Source organism: Hemibagrus wyckioides, linkage group LG17 (genome assembly GCF_019097595.1).
Source record: "Hemibagrus wyckioides isolate EC202008001 linkage group LG17, SWU_Hwy_1.0, whole genome shotgun sequence".
Lineage (NCBI taxonomy): Eukaryota > Metazoa > Chordata > Actinopteri > Siluriformes > Bagridae > Hemibagrus > Hemibagrus wyckioides.
In genome coordinates, this window is record NC_080726.1 from 12,630,414 (window position 1) to 12,651,121 (window position 20,708).

A 20,708-nucleotide genomic window follows, 5' to 3' on the forward strand; every position below is an offset into this window, starting at 1 on the left:
GGAGTGTGTTTATGGGAATTTTTGACCATTTTTCCAGAAGCGCATTTGTGAGGTCACACACTGATGTTGGATGAGAAGGCCTGGCTCTCAGACTCCGCTCTAATTCATCCCAAAGGTGTTCTATCGGGTTGAGGTCAGGACTGTGTGCAGGCCAGTCAAGTTCATCCACACCAGACTCGGTCATCCATGTCTTTATGGACCTTGCTTTGTGCACTGGTGCACAGTCATGTTGGAAGAGGAAGGGGCCAGCTCCAAACTGTTCCCACAAAGTTGGGAGCATGGAATTGTCCAAAATGTCTTGGTATGCTGAAGCATTCAGAGTTCCTTTCACTGGAACTAAGGGGCCAAGCCCAGCTCCTGAAAAACAACCCCACACCATAATCCCCCCTCCACCAAACTTTACATTTGGCACAATGCAGTCAGACAAGTACCGTTCTCCTGGCAACCGCCAAACCCAGACTCGTCCATCAGATTGCCAGATGGAGAAGCGCGATTCGTCACTCCAGAGAACGCGTCTCCACTGCTCTAGAGTCCAGTGGTGGCGTGCTTTACACCACTGCATCCGACGCTTTGCATTGCACTTGGTGATGTATGACTTGGATGCAGCTGCTCGGCCATGGAAACCCATTCCATGAAGCTCTCTGCGCACTGTTCTTGAACTAATCTGAAGGCCACATGAAGTTTGGAGGTTTGTAGCGATTGACTCTGCAGAAAGTTGCCGACCTCTTCGCACTATGCGCCTCAGCATCCGCTGACCCCGCTCCGTCAGTTTACGTGGCCTACCACTTCGTGGCTGAGTTGCTGTCGTTCCCAAACACTTCCACGTTCTTATAATACAGCTGACAGTTGACTGTGGAATGTTTAGGAGCGAGGAAATTTCACGACTGGATTTGTTGCACAGGTGGCATCCTATCACAGTTCCACACTGGAATTCACTGAGCTCCTGAGAGCGACCCATTCTTTCACAAATGTTTGTAAAAACAGCCTGCATGCCTAGGTGCTTGATTTTATACACCTGTGGCCATGGAAGTGATTGGAACACCTGGTTCTGATTATTTGGATGGGTGAGCGAATACTTTTGGCAATATAGTGTATCAAATGTCTTCCAAAAATAAGTTTAAACTCCCAGCCAAGATACTTGCAAGATCCAATCACAGGTTTAACTTGCTAATGGGGATGTAACTATAAATACTAAATATTACACCAAAAATAAAATAAAACATATCATACAAAGTCAGTTCCCCTCTTCTGCACAGAATTAATCAACCATGACAGCAATATTACATATGTTGAATATAGAGGTGTATTATGTAACCAGTATTTGCACATGCCTAGTCATTAACAAAGTGAGTATGAACAGTATGCCTGCTGTACAAAATTGTGACTAGCTTTAGGCAAATGTTTGAATTAGCTTAGGCTACATGAGAAAAGGCTCAGCAATAAAGTCACTAAAAGTACATTAAACCTTTTTTTGTGTTAATGTACACTGCTTTGAATTTAAGTAGTAGTAAAATAAAAAGTGCAGTGATGTCTAGTTAAGGCAAAATACTTCAGATTCTATTAGAATTCTTACTAAAGTCAAATACATTATACACTCACCAAGCATTTTATTAGGAACACCTGTACACCCACACATTCGCGCAAATATCTAATAATCCAATCATGTAGCAGCAGTGCACTGCATAAAATGATCCACACTTTGGGCCTCTTAATACCAATCATCGCTTGAATTCCAAAGACTGTTTGAGTATTGGTGCTCACCATGTGCATAATTTTATAGCCACAATTTACCCATCTTTTAATGGCTACATCCATCTCAAACTGGATGTTCTATGCTCTTCAGTGGCCTTTCCAGTCCCTAAATCAGAATCCAATAGAACACCTGTGGGATGTAGTAGAATGGGAATTTCTTTGCATAAAAATGCACCTAAAAAATATTTGCTGGAATTTTGTGATGCAATTATGTAAAGATGGACATGAAGAATGTCAAAAGAATGTTTCCAACATCTTGTGGAATACAGACCACAAAGTATTGAGTCTGTTTTGAGAATAAAGTGGCCCTAACCCAGTTTTAGTAGAGTGTTCCTAATAAAGTGCTCAGTGAATGTGTATAATTATCTAAACCACTTTGACAGCACCAGCAACAATCATTTCTGACTGAACAATATTTCTGAGGGCATTCATAACCTGCAATAAAATCTGTCTGTGTTGATTTAACTGTGAACTTGACTCTGAGTATGAGCGCTTGAAAAGTGAAAGAAAAGTGAAAGATTATGTGACTTTGCTCCACCCAGTTAAATGTTAACTACAAATATTTCAGCACACTTTATTGTTTAGTATATTGTTTATTGTTGACTGTACAGCTATTCTAAACCCAAATACCAGCAATATTGTTGTGTGCCAATAAAAGAATTTTAAATAATTACAAGAATGAGGAGTGCAAAATATGATATTTTACTCAAAAGAGTAAAATAGAGTGTAAAAGTTTTTTTTATTAAATTGTCAAGATGTTTGTAAAGTTAATTCAGACCGAACAAATGGTGGTCAGTGTGGTTCTGGCCAAGAGGCCATCTGCATATCCCTACATAATTTTTTTATATCAAATTATTTCACCAGTGTTGTAAAGGGTGGCCTACTTATTTTATGGAAATATTAGTTCTCTTGGGTCCCCTTGAGCCACTGATATAATCCTCCCATTTCCCACTTAACAATGCATTAACATTTTTAAAATCTCTCTTCTGGTGTAATTTTCAAAAAGGCATCTCTCTATATTTACATGCTGTATGTTTAGTTACTAACTGACAGCAAGGTGAAAGGAGTTAAGAGTTTAACTGAAGTAGCTCACATATTACTAAAACTGACTCTTATAACCCAGGTGACTCTGTGAGTACCTGAGGAGTGGAAACTTAATTTGATATCATCAGATACATCAGATATTGCCAAAGGTTTTGGGACACCTCTTCAAATCATTGAATTCAGGTGTTGTTTTTCAGGGGTTGGGCTTGGCCCCTTAGTTCCAGTGAATGGAACTCTTAATGCTTCAGCATACCAAGACATCTTGGGCAATTTCATGCTCCCAACTTTGTGGGAACAGTTTGGGGATGACCCCTTCCTGTTCCAACATGACTGCACACCAGTGCACAAAGCAAGGCCTTCTCATCCAACATCAGTGCCTGACCTCACAAATGCACCTCTAGAGGAATGGTCAAAAATTCCCATTAACACACTCCTAAACCTTTTGAAAATCCTTCCCAGAAGATTTGAAGCTGTTATAGCTGCAAAGGGTGGCCCACATATTAAATTAATGTGCATGTAAAGACAGACATCCAAGTTTTGGCCTGGCTCTTGGCAGAGTCTCTGCTCTAATTCATCCCAAAGGTGTTCTATCAGGTTGAGGACAGGACTCTGTGAAGTTCCTCCACACCAAACTCACTCATCCATGTCTTTATGAACCCTGCTTTGTGCACTGGTGTGCAGTCATGTTGGAACAGGAAGCGGTCATCCCCAAACTGTTCGGCAATGCTGGGAGCATGAAACTGTCCAAAATGTCTCGGTATGCTGAAGCATTAAGAGTTCCATTCACTGGAACTAAGGGGCCAAACCCAACCCCTGATCAAGAACACCTGAATTCAGTGATTTGGAGGGGTGTCCCAAAACTTTTGGCATTATAGTGTATGTAGTGTACTTACAGGAATTAGTATAACTGGAAATAATTACTGTAGGAAATAAAGGTACTTTTCTCTTGGATAGTCCGGGAAAGCTTCAGACGCTGTTCATAACCTAGAACGCTAGTGTGCGCCTCATGGGTGCGATGTTTCGTACCTGTGATTGGATGAACCCTGGAAGGGGCGGGGTCTGTGTGTTTGTGTGTGTATGTGGTGTGTGTGTGTGTGTGTGTTTCTGCGGTCATACGGATTGAACGCGGAGGTGCACCTGACCGTGAACGGAGACAAGAGCATCATTCCAGTTTTACACTTCAGCGGTGAGTGAATCTTTAAATCTGATATGAAGCCAGAGCAGTGGGTCTGCAGTGGAAAATAACAACGGCAGCAGCAAATAATCGATGCTGTAACCTGCTGAAACGGGATGAGCGTAAAATAGCAGATAATTGGGCGTAATGAAAGTGTAACGCGTTAATCGATGCTCGTGCGATCGGAGACCATTACATGCATTGACTTTGGGTATATTGTTGTCCTGTGCGCTATTAATACGTTATGAACGGGTTAATCATTATGAGTGTCGCATGTTTCGCTTGCTCCTATTCACTCATATCATCACTGAATGGCAGATATTTTCTTTGGTTCATCATGGTGACAGGATGTGGGGGATGCTCTGGACAGATGTCTGTCTGTGTTTATTGCGTTTTATGGCGCTAGAGATGTTTTAGGCCTGATGCTGACGTCACTGCCCCTCTATAGTCAGAGGATTTTGCGTGACATCAGAGGTCGAAAACTGCGCCAGAGAAGACGCAGACATTTCGTCTGAGATTAAAAAAAACGAGTCTGCAATCTTAATCATTGCATTGAGTACTTGTTTTTATCATGCAAACTTGCTATAGCTTGGTTTTCAAGCCCTGGACATGAAGGTATAGAATTAAGACCAGACTGATAATGTACAGATAGCAGTTTGGTGGAACAAAGCAAAAGGATGCAGCTGTTTACAGTTCCTCACATGGTTTCATCTTTCATAAATCTGACACTAGAAGGGTCAAAGATGAATTGATTCTCCTTCAAGGCAGCCTACTTAGCCTTCTGCTAATTCTACTTCATCATCATAATGATGCATTTTCATAGATAAAGCTGTGACACTATTTTAAGACTGTATTATTTAAATAAAATCCAAATTTGATGACACAGAGAGAGAGTGTGTGTGAATATGAGCTAGAGTTTAGTTATACATAATTGTATTTGATCTGAAACAGCATTTGACTCGCTTGAAATTGATTTTTAAGTTTTAAGAATGAATTTTTGTTCATTTACTTTTTGTAACCAGTGTTTCATTCTAGTTTGCCCTTCATTAACAGCTTTTTTGAGCTGTAGTCAAGCCAAAATGGGATTAGTCTTGTATTGTCTGAGCTAATTTTGATACGGTGATATTATGATATTCTATGATATTTTGATATTTGTGATATATGATAGAATGGTTTAGTTCATTCTTATTACTGCAGTGGCCTTTGTAACACATATATCTCAGAGGACTGTCATTACTGTAATGAGACAACACATTCCTAGTGAGTTGTCCTGGAGGTGTTTTCATCCATGCTGCTATTCACATGAACTGACAAACATAATCATTTTGTTTATCACATGTCAATTTTTCTACATGTCTCCACGTAGTTTATCAAGTTGCATTTGTAATATATAACAGACTAATATAATGTTTTGCACATATTGTCCAGCCCTTGCCATTACTATCACTTAAAGGACCTTCTCAGGCCATTTCTAAAATGTAGTCTTTTCTCCAGCAGGCTTAACATTTAGCCGTCTACAGCAAATGAATCGTTTGTCTGGTCTGTATATCTGATTTTCAGCCTGACCAAGACAATGGACTTTAAAGGTGATATTCATTCAAACGGAGCTCCCAAATCTGGCCAAGATAATCTTTTAAAGAAAGATACTATGGCTACCCCAGAGGCAAGAAGTTTTGACATAAAAGTTGGTAACCCCATGGATAAACTTGATGCGAAAAAAGAAGGTAAGCAAAAACCACACAGCAAAATCTTTTCAGTCATTCTACAAGTCATACAGAAAGTATGAAAATTTTACCAAAACCTTATATTAGGAAAACTTTATTGACTAAAAGCATTTATATTCAATTTAACAATATCAATAATGAATAATATCCCATTCTGTGTGTACTGTGTCTGACCATAAAATCTGAGCCTGTGAAATAATTTACTTACAAGAAAAAACCTGAACTATTCACTTAGAGCTAGCCCGACTCATGTTCTTTATCTGTGATATACCTGACACAGACAGTGTGCAGCTGAGCACTGAGATGGTCACAGCTGCTTGTGTAATCATAAAAATGGGCCCATGCTCTTTTCCTGTCTCCGCATTTTAGCTCTGACTGCCTTTCTCATTATAACTGATCAGGAGTATGGATGGCCCTGGACTATTTTAGGCTTGTTTCTCCCTGCCGACATTGACTGGGCAAACGTTAAATCATGCTGTCAAGCACAATTCATGAAGATAACCATCAGATTGGGCCTAAAATATCAGTCTCATTCAGCCAAAGTGATTAAGCTTGATGAACAGAGATTATGTGTATGCCACAGCAAAAGTGAAATGGTTATATTTTCATTCTCTGTACTCTTTCAGACCCCAGCTTCATTTCTGGATTGTCTGTAGGGCAGATTGGGAGTCAGTGCCAAGGTTCTCTGGGAGAAAAGGGCTTTGGTCAGATCTCTAACACTGACATGTTTGGTAAGGCCACCTGCTGCATTCCTACAAATCATTGCAGAAAATTATGAACAAAATATGATGCTAAAAAGTCATAATTAATGAATGTATTAATTACTGAAATTATAATTTTAGAAATCATAAAAAATTATATTGATATTCTAGTTATTTATGAAAATATAAATGGCAGTTCATCACAGGGAACCATACACACGTTCACACAATCATCCACACTTACCAATCGTCCTACTGTGTATGTTTTTTAAGGGATGGGAGAAAACCCTAAATAAACCTATATAGACATGGGACAAGCATGCACAGAATCTCTGCACAGACAGACCTTGAGCTCAGGTTCAAACTGGAACTGTGAGGTGGCAATGCTACCCACTACACCAGAATTCTGTCCTGAAAATAAAGACTGAAAACAGTCTGTCCCCTACATGTACCCTATAGGTAGCAAAACATTTATCAACACAATTTTCATTACATTTTGTAATAATGAATGATAATGAGGCTGCACCCCAGCCTCACACCAACTTTGCATGGTGTTCCTGGCATAGGATCTTGATTCACTGTGACACTGACCGGGATAAAGTAGTAACACAAAATTAATTAGTGAATAATGATATGTAAGAAAATTTGAGATTTTCTGTATTTCTTAATATGTCATATATGTCATACTTAATATGCCTGGCAAAAGGCTACAGTTTATCTATCATATAATAGTCACATATTAATTGAGATATTTGTTGCCCACTGGGAACTGTGAATTCACATATTTGGATTCTTGTTTAGATATCCAATATCTTGGCTAAAAAGAACTACAATATCTCATAAGAAGCAGAGTAGTGGTTGTGTCCAGAAAATAACGAATAACTGGAATTCATAGCTACTATCCATGTGGCATATTTTTCCTATTGTGCTCTGCAGGTTTCCCCCAGCAAGGAATGAATACAACTGCTAATATGAATGTGGGTCTGGCCCCCATTCAGTCCACTAAACCTCCCACCATGGCTGAATCTCAGAAGACATCTATCTTACATGCTAATGAACCACCAAAACCTTTCCTGGCCCCCAGTAAACCATCTGATACAAGCACTCACAATATCTTGGACAAACCTGCAGGTAAATTTAAACTCTTAAGTAACTTAAGTATCTACCACAATGCAGACCAGTGCAGGTAAGATAGACTTTCAGCATTAACTAATCATTTTCACTGAAATTCATTCATAAGTCACTATAACTTTTAAAATATCTGTGATAGTATTAACTAATATTTGTGGTTATTATTTCACTTGAGAATGGCTAGAAAAATGACTAGATTGACTCTATTAAGAACAACAGAGTCACAATATTATATTGCATTTAGATTTTCACCATTTATTATTTTCACTATTTTCATCCATCATCTAGTATACAAAATGTTCCTAAATGTTTTATGAGCTCATAATTTTTCCTTTAAATTGCAAACGTAAAAAAAATTAAGATATTAAAAACAAAATGAACAAACAAATAATGATGACAAATAATAATATGCATAATTGCTATATTATACCGTATTTACAACCTTTCCTGTAATATACAGTATCTACATTCAAGTAAATAAGTTTAGCATCTTTCATGGCATTTCTACAAGCATTCTTGATAAAACCCACAAAAAAATCTGCAAAGAAATTTACCAGTTGGGTGTATGAAGAAAAATGTGTATAGAAGCAAAATGAGCACACTCTCAATGTAAATATTCTGGACATATAATGTGTTTTAATAAACCTGAAAGTCACTTCAGGGATGGTGAATGTATGTGCAAATTGATCCCACAGTAAGGCAGATATTAAATTTACAGAATCCTGTTTCTGACTGTTGAAGACCAAATTATTCTATTCACTAAGCATTAAGCATGAGAACGTTGTGGTGCAAGAGCTCCTGAGTTCAAATCCTGACAATGCCACAGCCATCTGTCGCTGGGAGCCAAGAGAGCAAATTGGCTATTCTCTCTCTGTGAGAGAGATTGCACACTGTCTCTAACTTGTCCATCACAGTGACACTTGACACTCGTGGGCATCATGTAACCGAATCATCATATGTGTTCTCAAAAACGTTGGCCTAATCTTGCTACTAAAATTTGTTTCATTTTATATTCACTGAACATCCACTGATGACGTTTCCACAGAGCCTTTGAAAACCCCACTAATTTCATACGTCTCATCACCTTTATTTGCCTAGATACTAACATCCAGCTTTGATGCTGAAATCTAAACTCTTTTCTTATTGTACTGTTCTAATCAGCTGATCTATAACATTTCTTTTTTATTTAGTTGCAAATGTTGGATGGATATGCCATTTAATTTGTCTTGTTATGATGTTAGGGGCTTGTGGTAAATATCACCAATACATTGTTTCTTTGGCTTTTATATTCTAGGGTTATGTATTGGTCATGTGTTTTGATTCCAACTGTTCACAAATTATTTGCATGGTAAAAAAAAAAAATGACACTTGCTCTTCCTCTTTGTAAAATCAAGAGTTATGCTCCTGGACAGGTCAGGCCATGCACACCCATTCTCCCAGCCAGGCAGAGCAGAGTCCCTCAGAACTTTTGGGTTACCAAGGGGGTCTACATAAAGATGCCACATCAGATGAAGGGTCTAATGAGGCTATACAGCAGAAGAGGAAAAAATGTGAAACTAGTGAAGAGGCATGTGGTCTCCTGGAAAGCCTCAGATCTCCTGAGAAAACCCAATCAAAAAGCTCTAACCAAGAAGACGATGGTGATGGCGAGACCTGGAAGAGCGAAATTCGAGAGTGGGGTGGTGGACGGATCCAGGCAAAGAAAAGTAAGAGCAGAATGAAGCTCCCTGAGGAGTGGGCCAATTTACCAAATACAGGTAGCCCCTCTCTTCCTCCTGACCCAAATACCGCAATGGACATAGACAAGGAAATGCTTGATCCTGATACCCATGAGGCCAAAGACCCACCTAGTACTTTGGTTGAACAAGAGAGTTCACTACCTTCTTTTTCAACTATGCATCAGTCGGCTATCCCGGCAACAATAAGTCAGGCGAATACCATATTACTGTCTAACAGCCCTGACCTATCCAAAAGCAATCAAGTCTTGACCCCAAATCTTACATCTGGCCATGAAACTACTGCACATACCATCTCTAGCCCACATGCAGACACCAAAACCTTCCAGAACAATTCATCTGTAAGTGATCCTTCCTCATCTGGCCCTTCCAGCACTGTAGTAAGCCAAAATTCTGCAGATCCTGCTTCCCTCACTTCTCAAACAAAGCATCAGGATCCACCACTGGCAAAGTCCCACCAAGGTTGGTGAAGAATATATGGAGATGATTTCCTTAGTGCATGGCTCCATGAAGTGGGCCCTCTTCTGTTTAACTACTTGACTTGATAGGAATACCACAGCTATTCAAGTAACTTATTGCAAATCATATCCTTGAAAGTTGGATTAAAGTTGAATTGCAACAATACCTCCAGTATTAAATTAACCCTGTAAACTCCCAAGATATTTTTTATCTGGTTCAGATATTCCCCATTCTTGTAACTGCATACATTTTTCTTCTGTAGTTAATGAATAATCTGCAGTAGTTATGCAGATTAATATGTATGATTTAGATTTAGATGATTGATTTAGATCCAGATATCAGTATTGGGGTTAATTAAATACTGGGGATTAATCTTTTTTTTTCTTTTCTTTTTTTTTTTTGGATATAACTCCCTGCTAACATCAATCAAAAATCTCTCCTAAAGCACCAAGTCAGTTTTTCTTGCCAAGTTGTATTATTGGGAGTTCAGCCTCTATTCTTCTGTAGTCGTTTTAACTATAAGGACACTGTAAGTGTCAACTAATCACCTACCACACAAGTCTATCTACAGTTATCAGTAACGCAAATCTGATTTACACAGTTGTTGTTTTACTGGGCGTATGTAGAATTGCTAAGTCAGTAGAAGTCACTAGCCAACATGATGGACAAAACATTATTATTATCTAATAAATGCAGCTTCATTTTAGCTACCATTAACTACTCGATATTCACCTCATCAACTTCTAAAATATCAGATGCCAGAATGTCAGAGGGCAACTAAAAGTACATTTGGAAAACATTTTAAATCACATTTAATATTAGTTTAATATTTAATATAATTCTGTATATGTGTCCTTGGCTAGCTAGCAACATAATTCTTTGGAGTTGGGTTTGAATGTAGTGCTCGGTTATGACGTTATTATAAATGACTCACCTGATAACCAAGAATGAGACCTTGCTATTGAAATATGACTCATTTATCATGGGAAAGAATTAGAGGAGATAATACAATATTGGATAATATTTGGACCCAGCAAGAGTCTAACTCCAGAAAATTCTAGCATTACTATGTCCAGTCCAAATTACATGCTGTTTCAGAAAGCTAGAAAAAATGGAAAATTAAATGGAATGTTCATGTGTGAATGACATGAATAACATCCAGTGACTAACTAGTGATTTTCACATTTGTGACCAATTAAAGAACAAATTAAATAACTACTATATTTAGGTGACACCTAAGATGAAGCAGTCTTCTGGAAGTCTTTCTAAAGCAGACTCTGGAGCTTTGAATTTAATTACTCATGAACTGAAAGGCTAAACTCCCTGTGATGCATCAGGGAAAAGGACAGTGCTGCATGAGAGCTATTTGAATTCAGTGACCAAAGTGTGAATGTTATTGCTGTCGATTTATACAGAAAATGTTTCTGGGTAAATTTGTGACTTATAATCCTCATTTGCTGATTTTTCCTGCATGTAATGAAATGCCAGTACTGTCATAACACAGACTGCTGTTCATTGCATCATATAAGCCTTTTCTCTGGATAACAGCAAACTCTTTTTCTTGCAGCTTTCCCTAAAGTGTGTCATTTATTTTGTGTGGCTCGCATGAGCTGTTTAATGCCGTATATTTTATTTTGTGCTGCTCCTCCAAAGACAAAATATTTACAACAGATCCATCTGTTAATAATGATATCTTGTTTTCTCTTTATTGTCTCTTTATGGTTTACATGGCTTCATGAAAAACAGGTAAGACATTCTCACAGTGTGGTTTATTGATTATTATAGCTCCTCCCAGAATGTAGCACCATATGTTCACCGTAAACTATAAATATGTTTGGCTGAATTAGTGGGAATGCAAGATTTATGAAATTAATGTCACCAAGGTTCATTTGCTCTTGAAGGTTTATAATGTCGTTGAATTATGCTGCTCAAATAACACAATAGACCCGGGGTAATAGCACGTTTGAGATTTGGCACAGTTGTCAGTAGAAAGAGAGATCACATAAATATATATGGGACAAGAGGGCTCAGGTGTGCCGTGTTAGTTATTGCCCCTCTAGCTCATCCCCCAAACATCCAGCATAGACCCATGCTAAAACATCTGCTACATGAGTGATGTCATTTAACTGATAAGAAATTGTAGATTTATTTCATCAGTTTGGCAGACAGAAAAGACACACTGTGATCTGTTTTTATACTCTGATTTAGCATGGAATTTGGCACTGTTAAGACGACATGTTAATTTTTAAATAACAGTGTATTTGTGTGAGACACTACCTCCCTGGTCCTGACATGAGAGACAAAGGTCTTAACAGAGGAAATATGTAGATGTAAGCTAGTAAATACATTCACACGACATTTTCTGATCAAGTTTTTTGTCTTTCTGAAGTGAAAGAAGAAACAATTGCCAAAGAAAAGACAGAGAAAATTGATGCTTCACCTAAGACTGATATTTTGGACACGCTTGTAAAAGCAGACAAGCCTGAAAACACAGAGAAGATGGACAACCAGAAAGTGGACAATAGGCAGGCAGAGAAACAGGACTCTCAAACTGAGAAAAATGGAAAAGTTGAGAAAGTGGGTAATGTTGAAGAGACAAAAAAGGAAGTAAAGGAGGAGAAGAAGAATGGCAGTGAAAAAGTGGATAAGACAGTCAAGAATGAGAAGAATGTGAAGGCTGCCAAAGAGACCAGCAAACCCACTGCAGCCAATGGAACTAAAGATTTGATCAGTCCTGATAAGGTTAAGGTATGTCTAAAAGAAAGACCTAAACCTATACGTCTTTGTGTGGATGTGGTCAATGTTTGATATGACAATTTCGTAATCATTGTTATATAAGAAAAAAGCTTGAGAAGTTCAAGTAAATTATTTTCATGACTTATTAAACAGTTTTGATATTAAGATACTCTTTTTATTCACAATGTTTACATGCAGTCAAATAAACAAAACTCTGCAAAACCAAGCTCACATTCCACTGGAGAAAATGCTGGTGCCCTCAACTCCAGTTCAACAAATAAAAAAGGCCCTGCGGCCAAGAAAACATCTCCAACTGGCACCAAGAAGCCTCCTGGCATCACTTCTTCCCATGATGCAAAGGTGAGGTCTCTTTTGTGTTGGTTATGAAAAACATTCTCAGCTAGAAGTAATAATATGTTACATATTATTGGAAAAAAGTATAAATTTGTAAAACCATGTAGTCTAAATATATTGTTATTACATGGTTATTGAAAGAATGCTCAGCTGCCAAGGTATATTTTTTATTTTAGACCTCGGAAAACAGCACTCCAACCCAGAGGAAGCCTCCAGTTCCAAAGTTTAATGGGGCATCAGCTCCAAAAGGCTCTTCTGGCACCAAGACCAGCAGCTCCTCAGGTAGGATTTGGAAAAGAAAGAAAATAAATAAATATGTAAATCAAAAATATAAATAAATAAATAAATAAATATTGTTTAATAATTTATAATGAAATAATTTGTGGATAATATCTAGTTTCAATAATTAAACTAGAATGTCATATTTTATTATATATTATTTATTTATTAAATATTTATTATATACTATTATCAATATTCTAATGACTACTAGCTTTCTTATTAGTTCAATGATAAATGCATTAATTCCCTTGTGGTTTGTGTACTTTTTGCTATGCTTTTAAATAATCTTTCTTTGTTTTCTGCCAATCATCTAATTAAAGCTAAACCCCTAAAGAAGACTCCTGCAAATGCAGCCAGTACACCAGCTACTGATGGGACTTCAGCCCCTCGGCCCTCCCGTATCACCAAACCTCCTGTGCCCAAGCAGGTACCCCTGCCAAAGAAACCCCCAGTGCCACGAGCACCACGCAGTGCACGAGTTCCTAACACATCTCTGCCGGATCTAAAGAATGTGTCCTCAAAGATTGGCTCCACAGATAACATGAAGTACCAGCCTGGTGGAGGCAAGGTACAGTAGTCTAGGGGAAGGATACATGTAATATTTAGAGCAATTTCAATTATTTCATGCCAAACATAAAATAATTATTTTCAAATGTAAAAAAAATAGATATATTAAAAAAAACTCTGTTTGTAAAGGTTCAAATTGTTCACAAAAAACTGGACTTCAGCCACATCACCTCTCGCTGTGGCTCCAAGGACAACATCAAGCATGTCCCTGGAGGAGGAAACGTAAGTTTTAACATCCCACTTGCTATATTCTGTCAACTCACTTGCAAGAATTTCTTGACCTTAGTAATATACTTTTCTATCTTTCATTTATTCTCAACCTAGACAGAACCATATCATGCTAAAGTCATAATTTGTGTCTACATGTGTATGTGCCACAAGAACATAATAGTTTTCAACTATATTGAATATAGTAATAATATACTGAACAGGTAATATAAAACAATTACCAGAAGTCATTATCTCAAACTTTTTACTTTAAATACTAAATATGAAGTTTGAAAGGAGTTCCCCAAGAAGCTTCAGAATCTCAGGGGAATAGAAATAAGACTTTTTTTAAAGATCTCTTTGGGCTAATATTGTCCTGCTCTTTCAAGCCAATTCTGAAATATCTGTGGACAATAATTTAGAGGTCAGTTTTCACATTGTAATTTTGAGGTCAAGGGACTTCTGGTGGATTCTGTAGTATGACAGAGAACTAAATGCCCTTTTGCTAATTATTTTCAGGTTCAGATTCTGACTAAAAAAGTCGATTTAAGCAAAGTGACCTCAAAATGTGGCTCCAAGGACAACATTAACCACAAGCCAGGTAAGTGACTGATTCACATGATGATGAATATATGTATATTTCTTCCCTTAACCACTAATCCCTAATAGGTGGTGGTAATACAAAGCTTGAGTCTCAGAAAAGCAAGTCCAAAACAGGATCAATGGACAGTGTGGGACAAGAGCCAGGAGGTGACCACGCTGAGGTAATGACAGTCTATCACTTGTGATGTTTTTATTGAAAATTAATAAGGATCTTATCTGTTTAAAGAGTCTTTTAATCAATAAACTAAAGTGCATGTGTAAGAGTAGGTAAAAATAACACACTAACAATTTCCCTTTTCGAAATATAAACAAATTTACCTGGGGGATTAAATCAAAAGCACTTTCGTATGTCACTCTGGATAAGCATGTCTGCAAAATGCTGTAAATTTAAATGTAAATCTGAAAGACACAATAAAGTAGGCAGTTAGTAAGGTTAATATGTTTCCAGGTGGTAGGGGTTCAACAGAAATCTGAAGGAAGCCCCCCTGCTCCTGCAAACCCACCCATTCAGACCAATGGAGAGATGAAGGAGAAGGGTGTAAATGAGAGCTCTCCTGTACCCCCACCTGCACCCTCTGAAGGACAGGGAGTCTGGAATTCTCAAAGTCAAGCCAAACACATCCCTGCCATCAGTAAGTTCACTCCAGCGCCATTGATTGTTCTGTGACATCTCATTATCTATGTGCACTCCACTTAAAACATTTTAATGACATTTTTATAACTATCAAGGGTCCAAGCACTGCATTTGATTGTTAAGACTACCATCTTAATACTCAGCTAAAATGTAAAAGTATTCAAACAGACATCATTTCACCAACATGCCAGAAACTTTTGGTGGGCAAATTGTGTTTTGACTAAACACTACTACGAAAATTTCCCCCCAGAAAAGACATAGTAATGCCACATACATTTTATTTACAACATTCTTTCAAGAATGTCTCACATTTCCATTTTATTAATGTATGTTCATTTGTATGAACAAGACCAACGATTAACTACCTCATGTCATTTTTTACCTCCGCAGACTGAATCCCACAGGCTGAGCTTCCAAGAGGAGCTTAAACAAAACCGTGGCACCAGTATCATCTCCTGGTCCCTTCCTGAGTGGCAGCCACCTTTCACCCACAATGCATTTGCAGTGTTTCTCTGAGGTCCAGTCTCCTCCCTCTCAACCTAGCCTGTTGCACATAGTAGCTAGGGAATGGGCTTGAAACCAGCACACTAGCAGAACAAAAGCCGAACCTTTTAACATATCGCCTTTATATCGCCGTTATGTCACACCATTATCAACTACTTCTCTCTTTTTTGATCATCTTCTTTGTTTCTTCAGATACACACAGATTGGATCTCAATTCAAGGCTTCGGCAGGGTTTCAGAGCCAGCTTGGTTTCAGTGTGCAGTGCTGAGCGGAAGCCACATTAGCCTCATACTGCTAACTATATAGAAGCATGCACTTATTCGTTCCTTGCCATTTCACAAGTGAAGTACAAGGGTCAAAATAATCAATAATAATTACGGCATCCAGAGGAGGAATCGTAAAATAAGAATGATGCCTTGCCCAAAAAGTCAATTAACAAAAAAAATATATATATATGGCAGAAATATATAAAATGATATATGAATATAAATCTACCAGACTAAAATTAGAATATATAAACAGCCTAGGTTTACAGTGAGCCAGTATGATTTTAAGGTTGCCCATTGCCCAATGGAAATTCCCATTCAGACACTAAGGAGCCTGTATTGTACCTGTGTAAGTTTGCCAGACCAAATGTTTATCCCATCCAAAATGAGGAAATCACACCACTCAACTGTTGGACCAGTGAGACAGTTGCAATTTTACTGTAATGTGTTTGCATAGATTATTTTAATAGCTGTCAAACCATTATTTTAGGCCAACATTTGTGGAAAAGTAGTATGCAGGATCTCTAAACACAAGGACAAATACCTTTCGAACATGAACATATTTACTGTAGTGCAATTCCCTTGAAGAGAAAGATCACACAGGGTGGCAACTGAAACCTGAGCTGAGGCACGACATTATCAAACAAAGGGAAATACTTTAATAGCGCAAAATGAGAATACACAATCATTACTTCCTCTGTTGTGGTCAGAGATCTACCTTAATTTAAGTGCAAAATCTGACCAACGGTGCACAGGGAATATTTGAATATATTTCATTTTAATATCAAAAGCCCAACATTTATTTTACACAGTGTAGTTATAAGGTAAAGACATGAACTAGTGAACTCTTCAATGAAAGCCTTTTTTAAAATTGGACACAATATGTTAAGAAGCACAATATAGAGTTAACTGACATTTGGGAGAAAGACCATGCCTGACACGTTACCATAATCCTTGTAACTTCCCCTTGGTGACAATACTTCCACACCAACCACCTCCCTGTCTCCTCCCTACTTTTTAGAAACCCCTACCCAACAGTGGGCCTGGCTGTCTAGAGCAAAGCAGAATCACAAGTTCTCACAGTTCTCCCCACTTTCACACTCAATCTCCATGTCACTTAGTTGAGGGCGTGGTCTGCACTCACAAAATTTAACATGTGATTATAAAAATCTCTGTCTTCAAAGTGCGTAGTATACTTTATCCGGATACAGTGTAAACATCTAACAAAATTAATCAGGCAAGTTCATGTGAATTCTACTTGAATGTTTAGGCTTTGCACAGAGGATTCACTAAGATATGTGTATTATCTAATGTTTGTGTCTGAAAGCCTGTGGATATAATCAGCAACATTAATATTCAGTACTATGTGTACATGCCTTTGTGCCTAGTGTGTGTGAACAGTGTGTGAACAGTGTGCAATGGTCACATGTATTCATGCATGCAGCCATGCTGTCTTACTTTATGAATGATCTCATGCATAATGCCTAGTCAAAGACACCTCAACAACACATACACAAAAATCAGTTCGTATATAGTTCTACTGGCTGGTAAAAAATAAAAATAAAATGAAAAAAAATATTATTATTTACCATTTATGTACACTATACAGCATTTTGGTATTTACAGAAGAGAATAGTTGTGCAATTTTTCTGTTGTTGGGGTGACAAGTTAAAGGATTGCATTACCACTAGAAGGCTGCAGAAGGCGCAAGGCAGTGTATTGTACTGGATATGTTTATTAGATACGACAAGACAATCCATTTTCTGGTATTTTGTAGTGTGTTTTGTAGATCAGCATGCTTAGCAAACGTAAATAGCAATAATTCGTGTGCATCAGATGAACATTCATCTCAATTTTTCTTTAATATGCTACATTCAGAACAGAAAAACAAACCCCCATATATTTAAAATAAGATCATTTATGCAGCTAAAACCCTGCAAGACAAAATTCAACACATGTACTAGAATAACATACATCCTGCTCCTGCTCTATTCGTGAAGCACTATTCTATCATACTTGATGTCACATTAGTTTGTAGACAGTTTCATGTTACTAATGCTCTTCTTATTCAGTCCTGAAAGCACAACAGAACAGAGCAAGGCACAGTATTACGACAAGTGACGAGTTAAACATTATTTCATAAATATTCTGTGTAAACTTTGATCAAGTTGTATTTGAATCTGTTACAAAAACTTGAGCTTTGCTTTAGTTTAAGAAATCAGGCATGATCATGATCTGTGTAAATGTTTGATGCATTTTGAGATATTTCCTGTCCGTTTATTAGCTCCTCTTTAAATGATTGGGTGTAATTTATTTAGCTGTACCTATTTTGCCGTTTTACCAACAATAACCGAACAAACCCACAAATTCCCATTGTGATTGAGGTCAGACGCAGATGTATCCTAAAGCAGTCAGTTTGTGACATGAAGCCCATAATTGGGATCCTGTTTTCAAATATATTCATCCATGTGCACCACTTATTCATACTATCCCATGCTATTGGTAATTGAGATCAAATATTTCCACAATCCAAGAGTAATGATGTTCATTTGTGGCAGGTGATTCAGACAAATAGGATATTGCTATAAGGACCAAACGTTTTTTTTTTTAAGTATAGCACAGCACCGAGTTCTAGTTTATCCACCCCCCAGCCTTTGGACAGCAAACTTCCTTTGTAATTTATTGTTTTGTGTTCCAAGTTATGCATGCTGGGGTTTCTTTTGTTGAATGAATTGTGTTGTGTTTAGTAAACGCTAATTTCAGTGTTTTAACCGGGATGTCAGAAGAATATTTCCTAACATCTTGCGCGTGAAGCAGAATGTGCCGTAGGCCTACAGATTGTTGTCTGATTGTTTAAAATACATTTGTGTGGAGGTGAGGTGCAGTTCTGAAATGGATAACCTTAAACATTATACAGCAATAATAATAATAATAATAATAATAATAATAATAATAATAATAATAATAATCATAATACACAATTTTCATCCCATCTTGGAATGTAATTAAATTAAAAGACGGACAGACTTATACATGCATGATCAGGGTTACAGCCTATTCTCTTTTAATATCCACTCACCTGTTTAATGGGAAATAAATTAGGACTCATGACAGGCAGATGTGTCCTTGAGTGTCCTTTAGGAAGCCGATGGAGAAATATAGAGTAAAACTCATCGTTAAGCCCAACAAATGTGGTTGCCATTACCTAATGCTTCTGATACATACAGTTTAAAGGCATCGGTCAGTGTTGTCTGTGATATAAAACCATAGTCTCACAGTGGTTGAAGTAAAAAAAACAGTGGCATTAGGCAGCTCCAGTATGTGTATGGGCTCAGTGTGTTTACTCACTAGTTAACTCTCAATTTAGAATGGACTTTAGACATCAGTCTTGTGGTGGATGTATTGATTATTGATTTGCCTATTAACTGTGTACTCTTTGTTGTGATTGTCAACTATTGATGTGAAAGGTAATCATTAAAAATGGCTAGCTAAAAAGTGTCCATTTAACTGTGTATGGTGTCAACATTCACACTACTGGTGAAATACAGTAGTAGGAAAATTTACTATATACACTATATAATATACTATATTCGCAAAATAGGGACATGTTTTTCAGGGGTTGGGCTTGGCGCCTTAGTTCCAGTGAAAGGAACTCTTAATGCTTCAGCTTCATACCAAGACATTTGGGACAATTTCATGCTCCCAACTTTGTGGGAACCCCTTCCTGTTCCAACATGACTGCACACCAGTGCACAAAGCAAGGTCCATAAAGACATGAAGGGAACTTCATGAGTCCTGACCTGAACCTCTTTGGGATGAATTAGAGCAGAGAGTGCGAGCCAGTCCTTCTCATCCAACATCAGTGCCTGACCTCACAAATGCGCTTCTACAGGAATGGAAAAAAATTCCTAAACCTTGTGGAAAGCCTTCCCAGAAGAGCTGAAGCTGTTATAGCTGCAAAGGGCGGGCCAACTCCATATTAACTTCATGTGCATGTAAAGGCAGACACCCCAGTTTTGGCCTGGCTCACAATCTCCTCTCCAATTCATCCCAAAGGTGTTCTATCGGGTTGAGGTCAGGACTGTGAGCAGGCCAGTCAAGTTCCTCCACACCAAACTCAGTCATCTATGTCTTTATGGACCTTGCTTTGTGCACTGGTGTGCAGTCGTGTTGCGAACATGAAATTGTCCAAAATGTCTTGGTATGCTGAAGCATTAAGAGTTCCTTTCACTGGAACTAAGGGGCCAAGCCCAACCCCTGAAAAACAACACCTGAATTCAATGATTTGGAGGGGTGTCCCAAAACCTTTGGCAATATTGTGTATTTCTTAACGTATATAACGTAGCATAATATTCTTTAATTATCACATCCCCATGCAATCTCCTGCATGGAAGTCTAACCCTTTGCTATTTACCTGAGCAGCAGGCTGATAAGGCATGCATTTTGAACTTGAGCAATGGGCTTGGAGCAGAATAACAGTTTCCCAAACCAGGCATGTTTTCTAACTAAGGTGAAATGGCTAATAACTGCTATCCATTTTCTGAGACTCCACCATCCTGACTGAAATCATGTATTGTAGTTTCGGTATGTCACAGCTAGGTGCTATTCAACCTTATGTGGATTAAATGTTGTAAAAGATATAGTCACTGCTTCTGTCAGGGATTCTCAAACGTTTTCCAAGAGACTCTAAAGCACAGATTCATTTTATGAACTAATCCAACCATTTCAATCTTATGCTCATTAATCAAATGTATACATTAATATTCTGGCTATTTATGGCCACAGAGCTAGTTTTTTTATTTGTAAAATTTTCAACTGAATACAACATAATTCG

The 20,708-nt window shown here is 37.9% G+C and overlaps 1 protein-coding gene across 3 annotated transcripts; it reads left to right on the top strand.

The window, feature by feature from the left end:
* Window positions 1-3,831: 3,831 nt before the first annotated feature.
* Window positions 3,832-19,410, top strand: map4l (microtubule associated protein 4 like). 3 transcript variants are annotated; one of them, XM_058412867.1, is made up of 14 exons: window positions 3,832-3,982; window positions 5,531-5,694; window positions 6,321-6,425; window positions 7,332-7,526; window positions 8,921-9,724; window positions 12,111-12,469; window positions 12,656-12,817; window positions 12,988-13,093; window positions 13,414-13,661; window positions 13,790-13,882; window positions 14,387-14,468; window positions 14,537-14,631; window positions 14,919-15,102; window positions 15,495-19,410. In XM_058412867.1, exons 2-14 carry the CDS (start codon window positions 5,544-5,546, stop codon window positions 15,497-15,499), a joined length of 2,589 nt encoding a protein of 862 aa, XP_058268850.1. In that variant the 5' UTR covers window positions 3,832-3,982; window positions 5,531-5,543; the 3' UTR covers window positions 15,500-19,410. The 3 variants fall into 3 exon arrangements, with proteins under 3 accessions (XP_058268850.1, XP_058268851.1, XP_058268852.1); XM_058412868.1 differs by having other exon boundaries at window positions 8,939-9,724; XM_058412869.1 differs by lacking the exon at window positions 8,921-9,724 and having other exon boundaries at window positions 3,833-3,982; window positions 15,495-19,392.
* Window positions 19,411-20,708: the final 1,298 nt, after the last annotated feature.

Bases quoted from the DNA above. Each gene is read 5' to 3' on its own strand.
- map4l (XM_058412867.1), top strand. From the start codon at position 5,544: ATGGACTTTAAAGGTGATATTCATTCAAACGGAGCTCCCAAATCTGGC. The intron at 13,662-13,789 runs GTACAGTAGTCT...CTGTTTGTAAAG, and splicing joins ACCAGCCTGGTGGAGGCAAG to GTTCAAATTGTTCACAAAAA. The intron at 13,883-14,386 runs GTAAGTTTTAAC...AATTATTTTCAG, and splicing joins ATGTCCCTGGAGGAGGAAAC to GTTCAGATTCTGACTAAAAA.